General features: G+C 36.2%; 1 protein-coding gene across 4 annotated transcripts in view; it reads left to right on the top strand.

Moving 5' to 3' along the window:
• LOC150084764 (ATP synthase subunit s, mitochondrial) overlaps positions 1–17,651 on the top strand; it is a 104,571-nt gene that overhangs the window by 54,342 nt on the left and 32,578 nt on the right. For all 4 annotated transcript variants that reach the window (XM_090375521.1, XM_090375518.1, XM_090375517.1 and 1 more), the window contains exons 3-4: positions 2,511–2,719; positions 11,985–12,147. In XM_090375521.1, the coding sequence (XP_090231647.1) occupies positions 2,511–2,719; positions 11,985–12,147 (372 nt within the window). The remainder of the gene's footprint in view (positions 1–2,510; positions 2,720–11,984; positions 12,148–17,651) is intronic.

Raw genomic sequence — 17,651 nt, 5'->3', positions numbered from 1 at the left:
GTCCATGTCGATCCACTGGTGATATTCTAGATTGTTACTCATTCTATTTACAAATTCAGTGGAAAAGTTTGACAAAACTCATGCAGTTGCTTTTGACATTTCAAAGGCTTTTGATCATATTTGGCATAAAGGTCTTCCAAAATAAGCTTCCATCTACAGCTTCAACTTTTCGAATATCCACTCCCAGTTCCTTAAATGCTGATCTCCAAGTAATTTTCAAGTGAGGGCAAAGATAACTTAATTGACTTCAATCCTTCTAAAACTCGATCATGTGTTATATCTCACAAAAAAAAATTCTTCTGCTCCAATGCTTATCTTCAATGACATCAATTTCTAGGCAAGATCATATATCTCTATTTGGGATTACCCTGATTTATAAAATCTCTCTTGGCATAAGCACATAACAAATATTGCTTCCTTTGCATCTAAACAAACTAGATTTTCTCTTTCGCTCTCAACGTTACTTTTCTTCCAAACAACTGTTCACTTTGTACAAATTGCAAATCTGACCTACCATGGAATATTGTTCTCACATCTGGGGTGGTCCCCCCAAATATCCCTCTCTCTCTCAGGCTTCTAGATTCTATTCAGAAGATGTTAGGTAAAACTAATGGCTCATTTCTAACAAAGTCTCTCCACCCTCTGTCTCATAGATGTTCTGTTTCTGCTACTTGCCTTTTCTATAGATAATTCTATGGGCACTGTTCTTCTGAATTGGCTTCTATAGTTCCTGCCCTCTTTTCCAAACCTGTCTGAACATGTGCCGCAACCGGTCATCACCACTGTCCGACTTCAAACTCACAGAACCAACTTTTCTTCTTCCTTATTTATTCATTCAACTTCCGTTTTCTGGGACAACATCCCTTCATATGTATTTCCTGAAAATTTCAATCTAGAGAAATTCAAGTCTAATGTCAACATGTATCTTCTTTCATCTTCTCAACCTTCAACCCATGCACAGTACTAAGTTGTAATACCTCTTGTGCTTGGGGTTTTTTTGGCCGACCGGGCTAGCCGGGTGGGTAAAGTGCCTACCTGGCAACCCAAAGGTCGCGGGTTCGATTCCCGCCTTGGGCTTGGATCAAAGTACTGCAAAAACCTTGGGAGGTGCATTATGGCCACAGAAGCCGATGCGCCAACAACTAGCAAAAAAAAAAAAAAAAAAAAAAGGGGTTTTCATAAAAAAATTAGTAAAATTCAGAAGATTTTGACTCAATCCACTTGTTGACTGCATCCATCACAGCATTGCCATTATTGAATTTCTGTCCTTTTGGAGATTTGGAAATGGGAAAATAGTCCAATGGAACCAAATCCGACGAGCAGGGCGGATGCTATAATAGTTCGACTCCACAGTCATGCAGTGCTGCAGTGCATTGTCTTGATGCAAGATGACTCCTTTGGCTAATTTCCCTCACCTCTTGTGTATAAATTCCCTGTGGAAATATCTCAATAGTTAGAATAATACTTGATAGTGGCACCTTCCATAAAGTTCCATACTTTCAGAAGACAGATTCCATGACTTCTGCACTCAGAACATTTTAGGAGTGAGATAAGAGGGGGTGCTTCTCTTGTTTTGATTGTTCTTTTGTTGCACAGTCAAAGTGGTGCACCCATATTTTGCTCATAGCGATGTGCTGCCCCCAAAACTGACCCTTTGTTAGCTTCAAAATGCTACACAGTCTCATGACAGTATCTTACTCTTTCCCACTTCTGATATGTATTCAGTGCTAAAGGGACCTACCTTGAAGAAACTTTTTTCATTAATAAAACATTCATCACATCATGAGCTTGCTTGTGAGATGTTGAATGTTGTCTCATTGTGTTCAACTTCAATGTTATTCTGTGGTTTAACGTGATCAGATCATGAATGGCATCTACATTTTCAGCTGTCTACACAGTAACATGCCTTCCAGTGCGAGGTGCATCTTCAACACTGTCTCGACCAGTCTTAAATTCTTCAACCCAAGTTTTGACTATGGCATATGAAGGACAAGATTCCCCTAATATTTGTTGCATGTCTTCATGAATTTCTTTCAGTGATATTTTCTTTAAATAAAGGTACTTAGCAACTGCACAGTGCTTGATTCTCTCGACAGTTACCATTTTCATTCACCTTCCACACTTCAATGCCCTTCGTAGAGGAGAAGATAATTACAAATCTAAAATTTTTTGTGAACACAGCTTTTATATGAAGAACAAGTATTGCAGTAATTTTCAAGTTTCTATATTCTTTATATACAAAACTGGCGCCTCCGTAGCCAGGTGGGAAGGAACAGCAGTGCGTAGCACACGCTTCTTGATTAGACTGGGGTTCGAGCCCATCACCACCAAATATGGAGGATGTGGAAAGGTCAGGGAATGACCATCGCATATCCCGGAGCAATATGGTCTTATTTGCTAATGCTCCTAAAAACCAAACAACAACAACAACAACAACATTATATACAAATACATTTGACTTGTACACAACTTATTTTTGATGTTCTTGATTTATTTTTATTTAACTTTAGAGTGGATCCATCAAGAATAAAAGAAGTTGGACCTGATCGTGCAGCAGCTGAATGGTTAATTAGATGTGGGGCATCTGTTAAGTGGAAAGATATGCAAAAGTGGCAGACTGATTATAATACATTACCATCTGCAAGTTTTCAGAAATATAAAATTGAAGAAATAGATGCTACAGATTCTGTAGTCATGGATGTTGGCTTTCCCCACCTTGGTAAGCATATAATCAATCATTCTTAGCAGGGCTAGCACAAGGTGTGTGTGTGTGCTGTGAATTCAGTGTACAAAGGCACTAAAGCTTAGATATTAAAGTCACTATTTGATATTTTTAATAGTTAGTGTACTATAAAAACTCCATTTCTCATACACTGAATTGACTAAAATGAAACCTCAAGCTGGTACGGACACTCTCTTAAAATATGTGTGACACAGATATTTTAATATAATTTAATAAAAAATTAGGAAATATAGATTCTGCAATTAAATTGGAAAGCTTTAAAGACCTTACTGTAATTCCAGTGAATTGTTTACAATTTCTTTAGAAGTTATCACTTTTATGACATTTTGGTCACTACCCATTGTTTGTCATTGTATTGTTATTATTGTTGTAGTTTGAATGTCGTAAATGTCATAAAATGGGTAGCATCCAAAATTCAGTAGTAACAGGAAAGGGTGTGGATTTCAATTTCAAGCGTTGGGAGGCCTATAGTAGACTGATGTATTTCTTGGCTCCTGTTAACTTAGAGCACAACTGTATTCTCTGCAATGCTGATTGTACCCTGATTAAGAGCTCTTTCAGGTAAGCATAGAGTCTGCGTGTTGTTAGATACTTAGTAGTTAAGGAAAGTTGAGAGTGGAGTGCTGTACAGACTGCATAATAGGGATGAGTTTGATAAGAATTTCTGTATACAGGTTGAATGGCAACTAAGTCTGAATGTCTTGTTATTGGTGATTTCAATTTATTTATTGATTGGATATTGTGGACTGGCAACTCAGCCTATGGAGCCAGTTTTCTGAATCAATTTAATGGCTATAATTTTATTCACTTGTTATGGCGATTACAAGAAATGGGAATATTCTTGATCTAGTCATTACCATATAACCTGAATATCATGAATGTGATTGTATGGGAACAGTTAGCAGCAAATGACCCTGGTCCTGATCCTAAAATTGACAATGACAAACAAGATTTTGATAGTCAGTGATATGGGCAAGAGTTTTAATTTTGGACTCGGTCAGGTGGGATGAAATATATAAGAGCAAAAAGTATAATGGTGCTGTGGGATACTTTTAATACATTCATCATCGGAGCCACTAGTCTGGTCATTCCATTCTGTTAAGGAGATACTACACAAGGAGGATGTGAAAAATGGATGGCAAAGCATTTAGTGAGTTTGATAGAGCAGAAAAGGCAGAATGAAACAATTACAGACAGGCTGCCCCGATTTGTATAATAATTATAAGTTGATTTGTAAAAAGGTCTCAGAAGGGGTTGTGCATATGATGTCCGAGTGTGCAAAGGCATTGGCTGTGAGAGCCAGGAATGGTGACAAGGAGTTTTATTCATATGTAAGTACTAAGAGCAAAAGAGTAAAGCAAATAAGACCTATGCTCACTGGAAATGGCTGGATCATAGATAATCCACAGATGTTGCTGGTGAGCTGAATACCTTATATCGATCTTCACAGCAGAAAGTCCTTTCTGGGTGGGGTATGTGGCACTAATATACCTGTGCACGCTATAAGATACATGATATTAATACTACACAAGAAAATCTAACGAAAAAACTACAGAGTTTGAAAATGAGTAAGGTACAGATGGTATTTATCCTGTCATATAAAGAGGCTGCAAAGGAATGCACAAATCTAGGGCTGGCCTTATGCAGTTGGACCGATTGGGCCCAATCGGGCCCCGCGCTTGGCAGAAAAATTAAAATTAAACGAAAAAAGGAAAAATGAATAGATGAAAAAAAAGAGTAAAGAAAGAAGAGAAGGAAAAAGTTTTTGTTTAAGTTAAAGGGTTCCTGTGAAACCCAAAACAATGATTTTTTTTACATGTGTTTAGCATTTTATTAATGAGTACAAAGGATGCAGACAAAAATAGTTTTTATTATTATTTTTTTATTTATTTATATATATTTTTTAAATTCATAATATGTGAACAGCAAAGCCTGTATAATTTATAAAGGTGTGGAAATTTTGGCCAATGTCTAGGTAATTATCTCAAGGCCAATTTTTACACATCCCTTGAAATATCAAAAGTAATTAATTTTCACACATGCATACCCCACTTTAGGTGTGGGCCAGATAAGGTGGGTATACATGTATGAAAAGTAATTACTTTTGTCTGGCTCTCACTGTATGGCCGAGCAACCCCGCTTGCCCTGCCGAACGCAGTACACATCGCTATAAAGTTGTATTGTAATGTTGGTGTGTTTTTATTTGAATAATTGTGCTCCTTATTATAGTATTCTTCATTTTATTTATTGAGTTGGAGCTGGAACTCAACACAAACTCAGTGGTATAACTAGGGGCCCCACGAAATTTGAAAGACAGATTCATTTCTTAAGACAATTCACGATTTTAATTCATAAACAAGCAAGTTTTTAAAATTAAATGTAACACATTCTTATCGACCCAGTGACTGACCACCACCCGAGTATTGTTTAGACTGATTCCAAACTTATAGAAATATTAGTAAATAAAAGGTAGTCGTGAAATATTCAGCAATACCAGTGTCAAATATTAAATATACATCACAGTCTTATTTTATTTTAGTGTTGGTGAATTTACATTTTTTATGTGTGCATACTCTGATTGTTGTCAGAAGGTAATATGTTTTATTTTACAATACACAAATTTGTTGCATAACAGACTAGCTATGGACAATGTTGTCATTTTTAATGCCTATCACGCTAGATTTGGCTTTCTTTTTTTTTATATATTTTTTTCCATCTGAAATGAAAAACTGCAAGGACTAGGAATGAGTTATTACTATGCTAACTAGAGACACATTTCAATCGCGGTTCATTCGATCCTCGTGTATGGCATTCTGAACCTGACCAGTGTATTGGGAGGGACCCTTCCCATAATTAGCATTTATCCCGTGGTGTTCAGAGAGGGAATAAGCAATGACCAGGCAGATTAAAGCGTCTACTTCAGTCACTACAAAGCATTAAGTTTCATTAAGTTTATGGTTTTGAGGTTGAGAATGTGGGCCATTCACAAATTATGAGTGATCTATGACATTGTCCAGTTTTAATACTAATATATGTTACTCATTGCTGTAGATTTATTTATTTTACTATTCTTTGCATTCTGTTGCAATTTGACAGAATGATTTGATTTTATTACTCTGGTGTCAGTAATTTTTTTTTTTTAATTTGTTGAAAGATCATTTACAGATCAGAGAAAGATATAATATGAATTTCAAAAAGCTGTTTTGCTTGTCTGCACTTTTTTTTTTTTTGCGCTTAGTGAACAATGAATGCACACCTCTGAATAGAGAAGTATGCCTTGATTTGCTTTGTGCACAATGCAATGCCAACTTTGTAGTGATTCTGTAATAAATGATTTTATTATTAAATTAAATGAATTTATTATTCCAGTTTTCATGTTTACATTATGGACCATTCACAAATTATGAATGATCCATGACATTGGCGATCATCAAACGTATAGTTTTGTGATAATAATAATAATAATAATAATAATAATATATTATTATTATTATTAGCAGCCATATGGTGTAAGGAAGCCTGAGGCTTATGCTGCGCCAGCCAAAAAAAATTCCAAAGTTACCCTGAGAGAGAGAGAAAATCAGAAGTAGAAAGGAATCAACAAGAAAGAGAAGAATGATGATATCCAGCTCAGGACTCTTGGTGTGCCAAGCCCATACTCACCAGATGTGAGCCCCTGGGGTTAATATGTTACTCATTGCTGTAGATTTATTTTATTTACTTATTTTTTTAATCTATTCTTTGTCTGCGCAGGTAGCACAGTGGTATCGCCACCATCCTTTCCCCACACCTTGTGGAAAAGGCCTGAGTTCGAATCCTGTTGATGGTGCAAGGAACTTTAATGGGCTTTTTTCACTCTGTGGCTGAGTTAGTCAGTCTCAGGTGTAGATAGCAAAGTTTATTCCCCAGAAACTGAGGTTTTTTCATCCAGCAAACAGACAAATCGACCAGAGAACACCCGCAGTTGACAGACAAAATAAATATATGGGTAGATGTAATCATTTATGGGGGACCCTAATATCATATTTTTTTTTTTTTTTTTTTTTACTATTCTTTGCATTTTGTTACAATATGACAGAATGATTTGTAATTTTATTACTCTGATATCAGTATTTCTTTTATTGAAAATTTGTTGGTAGATCATTTACAGATTGGAGAAAGATTATAATATGAAAAATTATAATATGAATTTGCACCACTCACTCAAGAACTCTTCAACTTCCTTTCTCTGAAACCTTTGTGATCAATGACAGAGATGCTAAATATAAGAACTGACTCTGCAAATTAGATGATGATTATTTAAAATGTTTTTTGTAAATATTGTACATGCACGCTGACAGCTAAATTAAGTGATATTGAAAGGCATCATAATTACAAATTAATCACAAGAAAGATGAAGAGCCCATTAGTTTTAAGCATCAGAGAATATTGCCATTCAAGAAAACTGGCAATACAGAAGGTGCAAAGGCAGAAAGCAACATAGCATTTTTCATAGCTGTGCATTGAGTAATTGATCATAGTTGATCATTGGGTAGTTGTCACAGCTGTGCTCTGTGCTTTGGGTAATTGATCATTTGAGTGACATTTGTGAATTTCGTTTTTCAAACAATAGGGTAAGTAAGGATTTCAAACTGCAAGGAACAAAATGTACTTCAGTAATATGCAATGCTATACACCACATTTCGTGGATAATTTAAAACTTGATTTAGGAAATAGAAACTTCAGTTTAATTATTGATGAAAGTAATGACATTAGTGTTATAAAAATATTGGGAATTGTAATATGGTACTATTCGAATTTCAAGAATTGATTTGTGGCAACTTTTCTTGACATAATCGAACTCAATGAATGCATTGCAAAAGAAATATATGAATCTTTGAAATCATTGCTAAGAAATAATGGATTAAAGTTGCACCGACTTATTGCACTTGTACTGACAATGCATTTGTGATGGTTTAAATTAACAATGATGTATAAGACATTAAAGGCTGAGGTTCCCTGGCTTCTTATCAAGTGTTTATATCATTCACTCCAACTAACAGTGTTGATGAGTGTCTACCACGAAACAGATTTTCTTATTGTTCTCACACCCACCTATTAAACAGGTTAAATATAAGAAGCTTTATAGTTTAATGAATGATGGAGTTCCACATTTGATCACTGATAAAGCACAAAGTGCAGTTATTTTATAAATTTCGTTATTCTGCAACAAGTAATTTGAAACAAAACATGCAAAAAAATTGTTTCTAATCGTCTGTTTGTCTTGTAATTTCTTTTTAGAATGTAAAAAAAGAATAAAAGCACACAAAGTGGCCACGCTAAAAGGAAGAGGAAAAGAGTCCACGAAAGCACTAGAAAAAAACTTTTTTCTAGTGCAATAAAATCTGCCGAGTATTTTGCTGTCATTCTTGATTGTACAACCAATATCGGCCATCAGGAACAGGGCCAGATTAATTCCTAAATAGACCACAACATGGATTTGTAAAAAGAAAATCTTTTTTGACCTTTCTAATACCAGTTCAAGCATCTCTTTTAGTTTAGTTCATGGATTCTTCAAGACAGAGTCTGGCAGCAACTTGCAGATTTGAGGTCCAAAAAATAATCCTCCTTTGATTTTTCCATATACAGGTAGTCGTCGACTTACGACCATGTTAGGTTCCAACCAATCGGTCGTAAAGCGATCTGGTCATAAGTCGGACCAGTTTAAGTAAATCAGACGTTGTGTACAACACAATTGGTTTACTATTTACAAAAATAAAAAATATGAAAAAGATATCAAATACTGTATAAAACCTAAAAAATATTTTATCTTAAAGAACTAAACAAAACATATGTAGAAAATAGATAAGAAATATTTTACTGACCACTCGTGCTTGGCTGCGAGTCATCAATGCCGCCACTTGATGTAGTGGGAGTTGTTTGTTTCCTTTTCTGCTCGTAAATTTCACGGTACGGCCGAAAAGCATCTTGTACCATTCGTTCAATCCCTGCAAATCGTTCGATGTTTGGGTCCATTTTCTCAAAATGTGTAAGAAGTTTATTTAGTAGAGAAAAACCTTCAGATAACCCTCTAGTGGTGAATTTTCTTTCTGGTTCTTCCTCATCTTCATTTTTCTCTTCTTCCATCCTTTCTTCTTCGGCCATTCTTTCTTCTTCCAAAGCAATAAGTTCTTCATTCGTAAGTTCTCCAGATTCTTGCTCTAGCGGCTCCTCAACATCCTTCCTTCAATCTCTAAAGAAAGTCCATTTGCCAGTGTTACAATATTTTCCGTAACCATTTTAAGTTCATGTTCACTATCAAATTCATCAATAGTATTAACAGAATGCTGGACACAGTTTTTCTAGATTCCATTCAAGCATTTCTTTGTTACAGCCTCCCACGTGGCCGCAATATTTTTGATGCATTTATAAATATCGTACTGTTTCCAAAACTCTTGCAAAGATAGTTCTGGGTCGGTGTCTGTTGCGGCTATAACTTGGGCGAAAGTGGTTCGAAGATAGTGCGCCTTATGGGAAATGTGGAAATCGCCCCTTTGTCCATAGGCCGAATGAGTGGAGTTGTATTTGGTGACAAATAAACAACTTTTACATCTGGATGGAGGTGGTCTAGGTGAGGTGGATGGCCTGGTGCATTATCTAAGATTAATATAATTTTGAAAGGAATTTCTTTCTCAAAGCAATATTCACGAACTTGAGGTACAAAACAGTTTAGAAACCAGTCTTCAAACAATGTTTGAGTCATCCAGGCTTTTCAGTTTGAATGGAAGTATACAGGCAGAGTGTGCTTGTTTACATTCTTGAATGCACGGGGATTTTCAGAATGATAAATTAAAAAAGGCTTCAGTTTAAAACCTGCGATGTTCCCGCCAAGGAGCAAAGTCAGCCTATCTTTAAGTGCCTTAAAACCAGGCATGCTTTTGGCTTCTTGGTGAATGTAAGTGCATTTTGGCATCCTTTTCCACAACAATCCAGTCTCATCCATGTCGAGAAGCTACTCTGGTTGATACCCTCCTTCCGTAATTATTTCATCCATACTTTTAACAAACTCTTGAGCTCCTTCCACATCCGCACTTGCTGATTCTTCAGTGACTCAAACCCTATGAAGGTTGAATCTTCTTTTGAATCTTTTGAACCATCCTGTACTTGCTATAAATGTTTGAGTGTAATCTTTTCCGGGACGTTTCTTCAGTGTCTGAAAGAGACTTCTAGCCTTCGACTGCACTGTAAGAAGGCTTAAGGGTGTTTGCTTCTGTATCTGATCTTCCATCCAAAGAAACAATTTTTCCATTTCATGGATGGACCCTGTATGTTGTTTCATTATCACTGTTGCTCACATGGGTGCCAAACCGTTAACAACTTCACGAATCCTTTCTTTGTCTTTCAAAATCGTTGCTACTGTAGAATGAGATAACTTAAAATCACATGCGATCACGTTCACCTTCTTTCCTTCTTCATGCTGTTTGATCACTTTCAATTTTGTGTCTAAATCAATGGCCTTTCTTTCTTTCTTGAGAGGTCTAGGAGTAGACAAAGGCACTTTCCTCTTGGTTGACATGTTTAGGGGTTTTAAAAAAATGCTAATTGTAACACAAATATAACTGAACCAAAAATAGTGAACGCAATGTATGCAAACAGAGATTGAGACGCATGAATCACGACATACATACATCAGTAAGATGTTTTGTTCGACTGTGATGGCAAAGCTGACTAAACGGATTAAGACTAGCTTATTCGCGTCAAACACACTTTACTGGGAACAGTTTTGCGTGTAGCTGACGCTACACGCAAAACTGTTCCCATTAGGCTTCGGGGACCACACGGATAGGGCGTGTGAGTGTAGTAGAAAAATCTGAGAGCACTGCATTAAGAGAGGGTTGACGTGCATATAGCATTCTTCCTAGCAACAATCTTGTATGTATGCCCAGATCAGACTGAAACGCTGTGCGAGATGCAGTACCGGTCGTAAGTCGATCAGTCGTAAAGTGCATAGGTCGTAAATCGATGACTACCTGTATAAGCAATGGGAATTTAGTACAAATGTACTTGAAAAAATTTCCTTCTTTATCCAGAGCTTGGACAAACTGTTTAATTAAACCTAACTTTATATGCAGAGGAATCAATCTGCTAGTGGCTTGTTTTTAATGTTCTTTGAACCTCATGTCACAGACCGTCTTGGTGGCAACACTTGCCTTTCCAAATATTCACTTCTTGTTTAACTATCTCACTCATACACAAAACGAGGCATTTTGGCATTTTTAGGTAACCAAGTTGTTGGCCCGTGTAGCAGACCAATAACTTTAAAATCTCCACACACTAACCAACAGTGATCTTTGTACTGAATTTTTTCCAAAAGAAGCTTAACATTTTCATAGTTTTCTAAGTGTTCTGAATGGGATACAGGAATGATTGCACATTTGCTTCCATTATGAAAGAGAACCAATTTGAGGCTTTGCTTTGATGAAGTGTAAATAGCCTCTACTCTGTTGGCTGGTAGAAAATTATAAAAAAAGTTCAAAACTGAAGGAATCTTGTTGTAATATATCATTGAGTCTTCTTTAGAAAAATGGGGAAACAATTCTTTTTCATGATGTCTATGCTATGAAAAGACTTCCTGTGGCCAGATGATTCTTGTATTTCAGTCTTGACCTTTTAGCTCTGCAGACCCTTTTTGGTAGATTTAAATCTCTCACAAGATCATTAAATTCACTTTGTGTAAACAGCTTTTCCAGAGTTGTGAATTTGTTCATCACAATATCATCCATTAGATCACAAATGTCAGATTTAAGATCTGATGGTATATGTTCAAGAACAATTGGTGGAGGTGGTACCAGTAGTTCAGGTCAGTGAAATGCTTTTGGCATTTCATTGACCTGAACTATTGCTGAATGCTGTTGATGCTGCATAAGTAAATACTTGTACAGCATCAACATAAATAAATACTTATACAGCATCAACCATTACTTCCTTGCAGAATTTGTCACTACTAATACTAATTATCTAATAAAAATAACAAGTTACTCCTGAACACTTAGGCAATGTGCATAACTTCAAAATACTGGAATTTGCAAAAATCCAGAATGTGCCATGTCCTTGATGATGCCAGATTTATTGGATTTTACTGTATTAAAATACAATAAGTGCAATTTGAGATAGTCACTATTTGCATTTGCTACTTAAATTTTGGATTCTAATGTATTTATTTTACTGATTATATATATCATCTAATGCAGTATTTCTTTAGATGGCTTGTGTCACTTAAAAAGGATCAAGTTTTGTAAATGCAGCTACTTAGAAGATCATGCCATATCTATGCTTCATTATGTCAAAAACTCCCTGATAAGTCTTGAAATAATTAGTTGTGGCAATGTTACTGATGAAGGGATATTATCTCTTCAGCAGTTGAAGTAAGTGTTATTTTTTTTAATTTTGAAGGTTTTTTTTTTTTTTAATTTTGAAGGGTTTTTTTTTTTTTTTAATTTTGCATTTTTGACAAAGTAGTTTATGGTAAGCCTGAATCTTACAGTTTCAGTTTTCCCTATTTATTAGAAGAACAAAACTTTCTGCTACATTGGTATCAACTGGCTAGCCTAGAATCCACAATTTTGAAGTTATGGGATTCTTCCTCTTGCTCAGAATAATCACCTGAGAGGGCATAAATTCAAATTGAGGAAAGACGGATGTAGGATAGACGTGAGGAAATTAGCCTTTAGCCAGCGGGTGGTTGGTTGGTGGAACAGATTTCCATCCCTTGTCATGGAAGTTGATAGCCTAAATAAGTTTAAGGCTCAGCTGGACAGGTATTTCGAACGAACAGAGGAGTGAAATGGAAGTGGTTATTTATTTATTTATTTTTTTTTTTTTGGCTGATGCTGCATAAGCTAGCTTTCTTGCATCAAATGCCTCTACTAATGCTAATTCTAAAAAATTACAAATAAAAATTTGTTTAAGAGAAAATTGACTGATTTGAACTTGAAATATGTTAAAAAAATAAAAGAATTCACTTCAACAAATCATTACATAGAATCATATATACAGTAATACCCCGACTTACGCGAACTCGGAGTTACGCGGTTCTTGATTTTTTCGTTTGGCAACGCTGCCGCCCACTATCTTCAAGGTCGTTTTTCATATGTTATCGATATACGGTGCGACGGCGGAGAATGAGAGCGAAAGATGAACAAAATTCAACTTTGTTGCTTTTATGTTTTTTATATCAGTGAAGGGGAAACACACTTTCACCATAATAACGTAAAAACCAACACAATTCCAGCTATTGGTATAATCGCAAATGCAATTAGATCGAGTTTACTACCAGTTTATAACAGATTTCACTAGCAGAAACGCAACTGGATTTTTATTGTTTTATGGTAGTAACCCCTAGAAATGTGAGGTGTTAATAGCGTATCTCTGCCTTTATGGTGTTGTTTATTCAGTTGCTACATGCGCGCAGCTTTGTTTATGCGTATCAAGCGTGCCTCCTCGTTTTGTAATTGTGCTTTATTCCCTAAAAATGAGTAAAATACTTAATTAAAAGGTGTGAAAAGGAAGCGTCCTGGTGAAGACACTGCAGATTCAGAGAGAAAAAGAAAAGCAATTATCGATAAACAGAGGCGGACTGGGTCAAAAATTCTTACCCGGGAAAATTTATAGTGGCCTCATACTATGGTTTATGGCCAAAATCACACTGGCCCACCGGGGTTTCCCCGGTAAGGCTTATGGCCAGTCCACCTCTGTCGATAGAGAAAAAATATGAAATTGTGAAACGCTTTGAGCGAAATGAAAGACCATGTGATATTGCACGTGCTACAGGCCTAAATGAAGCAACGGCGAAAAGCACATGACAATTGCAAACTTGACAGGTTGAAAATTGAAAAGGGCTCAATTGTAAAGGGCTTAAAAATTTTAGAAAACATAGACTCCAACTAAGAACGCGTTATAGCTACAAAGCAAGGAATAAAAAAAATTATTAGCTTGCTACGAAGAAATTCTGCGTGAAAAAAAGAACGCGCTGTGTCGTCAGATGAATTTGTTAGATTTTATAAAGCCATCGACATCGAAATAACTTTTTTACGTAAGTCATTTGTTTTTTTTAATACATATTTTGTATTAATATGTATAAAGAACTGCAATTTTATTAATATTTTTCTTCTAAACTAGTGTTTTTGTTAGTCCTTGGTCCCAATTAAGCAAAATTTATATGTATTTATATGCAAAGTTGTACCCCGACTTACGCGAATTCGACTTACGCGATTTTCGTCGGACCCACCTATCGCGTAACTTCGGGGTATTACTGTATATATATATATGATTCTATATATATATATAGGATTCTATGTAATGATTTGTTGAAGTGATTTCTTTTATTTTTTTATGTATATATACAGTAGACTCTCGATTTTCTGGGATAGATGGTAAAAAAATATTCCCGGATAATCGATTTCTTGGTTAATCCAAAATGCAGTAAGTCCCTGACATACATAAGAGATATGTTACTCATGTAACTCGGGAATGACTAATAAAATTAATAAAATATTGCTGCTATATCACCGATCTGCCAAAATTAGCAAAAACCGCATAATATCCTCAGAAGAATGAAGGAAAATAGTTATATATTTTTAATTAGTTCAATTAAAAATTTATCTGGGGATAGCGGTGAAGTAGCTGGAGTGGCACATAAGAAAAGAAAACATAAAAGGAAGAAAAAAATGCATGTTATTGAACTGTAAAAACTGATATGTATTTCTAGCTTTGGTTATTATTATAGTTGACATTCATTGGTGCCGACCACTTCTTGTATTGTCTTTCTCCTTTATTGTGTTCATTGTGGCCACTGACAAATCTGAATTCCGTGCGATACATGTTGTTAATGTTTGGCCGTTTTCATACATCCTTATTATTTAATTTTCATACATCCTTATTATTTAATTTTCTGATCCAACTCGATTGCTTTCCTTTTCTTGATAGATTTACTAGTATACCGCTGTCACTTATTCTCTTAGTCGGCACCGTGATAACAGTAAAATGAAAATTTTTTGTAAAGAACTTCACAGGGTTAAGGCGAAACTCACTATTATCACTCCACGCAAGCTCGCATTTTACTAAAGCACATTTCTGGAGGTCACTGCCATAAAACAATAAAAACAATTTGCACTTTCTGATTTATTGGGCTTTTCTGTTAGTGCAATTAATTATAAACAGGTAGTAAACTCGATCTTATTGCATTTGCAATAATACCGATAGCTGAAATTCTGTGGGTTTTTACATTATTATAGTAAAATGTGTGTCCCCTTCACTGAAATCTTCAGTCATATAAAAAAAATATGTATATAAATAACGTAACGTAAGTCCGAAGCTATGTGAAGTCGGGGACTTACTGGATCAAAAAATGTTCAGCAACCTACGTAAAAAGTATGGCGATAGGTAAAAAACGAAAAAAACTTACCACTCACTACCTGCGTGTCCAATATGATGCTTCCTTTTATTTTTTACAATATCGTGTATAGTTTGGTCACCAACATTACAGTGGTTCCTTAGATATTTAACAGATGCACAGTTTTCAAACTTTTGAATAATTTCAAGTTTTTGTTTAATTGAAAGCACAACTCTTGCGTTTGCCCAACATTTTTTTTGTGATTTCTAAACAAAAAAAAAAAAAATAAGTTACCATAAAAAAAAAATTCTGACATCCCTGACATGCACACCCAGGGTCTTGAGCTGGATATCATCATTGTCCTCCTCCTCCTCCTTGGTGATTCTCTTGCACTTCTCTCTCTCTCTCTCTCTCTCTCTCTCTCTCTCTCTCTCTCTCTCTCTCTCACTCACTCACTCACTCAGAGTAATTCAGAAATTTTTTTTGGCTAGTGCAGCATAAGCCTCAGGCTTCCTTGCACCATATAGCTAATATTAATAATAATAATAATGAAACAAAATTTGCCCTTTTGCGGTGTGATGGAACACAACAATTGACGCGATGCACTAAAACAAACTAAACACCTCATCTCTTTTTTTTAGCGACAGGTGTGGAGACAGCGTGAGTTGCAAGGTAATAGGTAGGTACACTAATCTCCCAATGATGACTTATAACACCGCTTCTTGTTGTTTATTTACTTACGACTTGCAAAACATTTGGAAAAGTTTGGTGAAACACAAGCAGTTGCTCTTGACATCTCAAAGGCTTTCGATTGTGTTTGGCATAAAGGTCTTCTAAACAAACTTCCATCTTATGGTTTGCCAACTGGTTTTTGTAATTGGTTATCCAGTTTTCTCTCTGATTGCTCGCTGAAGGTGATGGTAAATGGCTCTCTGTCTTCTAACTTCTCCACTAATCCTGGTGTCCCCCAAGGTTCAGTTCTTTCCCCCCTCTCTTTTCCTCTTGTATATTAACAACCTTCTTCCATTGACTGGAAATCCTATCCATAGTTTTGCCTATGATAGCACATTGCATTCCACTTTCCATTTTGAAAAACCTTGCCCTGCTCAATCAGCTTCAACTTCTCGAATATCTGCTACCAATTCCTTAGATGCCAATCTCCAGGTAATTTAAATGCCGATCTCCAGTAGGGCAAAGACAACTTAGTTGATTTCAATCCTTCTAAAACTCAGTCTTGTCTTATATCTCGCAAAAAGGATTCTTCTGCTCCTATGCTTATCTTTGGTGACACTCCGATTTCTAGGCAAAATGATATATCTCTTTTGGGGATTACCCTGACTTCTAATCTCTCTTGGCACAAGCACATTACAAATATTGCTCCCTCTTCATCTAAAAAACTTGGTTTTCTCTTTCATTCTCGGTGTTACTTTTCTTCCAAACAGCTGTTAACTCTGTACAAATCGCAAATCCTCCCTACCATGGAATATTGTTCCCACATCTGGGGCGGAGCCCCCAAAATCACTCACAGGCTCCTAGATTCCATTCAGAAGAGGGCAGTTAGGTTAATTAATGACTCCTCTCTAACAGAGTCCCTCCACTCTCTGTCTCACAGACGTACTGTTTCTGCTGCATGCCTTTTCTACAGATACTTCCATGGGCACTGGTCTTCTCAATTGACTTCTATAATTCCTGCTCTCTTTTTCAAAACAGTCCAAAGACGTGCCGCCAACATCCATTTACTGTCCACCTTCAAACTCACAGAATCAACTTTTCATCTTCCTCATTTATTCATTCAACTGCCGTTTTCTGGAACAACCTTCCTTCATATGTATTTCCTGAAAATTATAGTCTACAGAAGTTCAAGTCTAATGTCAACAAATATCTTCTTTCATCCTCTCAACCTCCAACCCAAGCACAGTACTAAGTATTATAGGTTCTAATACCTCTTGTGTTTGGGGTTTTCATTAAAAAAAAAAAAAAACTGGTTATACCTATTCTGTTTATTACTTGAATTTTATGATTTCTGCTTTTTTTTTTTTTTTTCCGGTATATCGAGAGTCTGCTGTGTACGTATATACAGGGTGTCTCAAAAATATTGGTACAAACGTTTAGGGGAGGGGGGTAGATAACATCTAAAGGAGTGAGTATCACGTAGGAACCGATAACCGGAAACGTCATGGGAAAGTTGTAGCAGAGGCACAAGAAGCAGAAATGACACAAAACAATAATTAGTGGCAAACATTTATTTGACCTAATATTAACAATGGTGTACGAGATGGATGCATTTCATGATGTTACAACAGATGCTCAAAGGTTCCACCATGAGACGCGATGCATGTGTGATACCGATGCAGCATAGATTGGCGGACGCGATTGAACACACCTGGAGTTTCTTTGACAGTAGCAGCAGCGCAGACAAGTCTCTCCACAAGATCCATTTCCGTCTCCACAGGCGATTCATACACGATAGATTTGAGGCCCCCACAGAATGAAATCAAGGCTCGATAAATCAGGTGAGCATGGGGGCCAGGCAACGGG

This window comes from Mastigoproctus giganteus, chromosome 6, assembly GCF_048544385.1.
Source record: "Mastigoproctus giganteus isolate SK-2022 chromosome 6, ASM4854438v1, whole genome shotgun sequence".
Lineage (NCBI taxonomy): Eukaryota > Metazoa > Arthropoda > Arachnida > Uropygi > Thelyphonidae > Mastigoproctus > Mastigoproctus giganteus.
The sequence above is the reverse complement of the archived record's forward strand: the minus strand, read 5'-3'. Positions and strand labels throughout refer to the sequence as shown.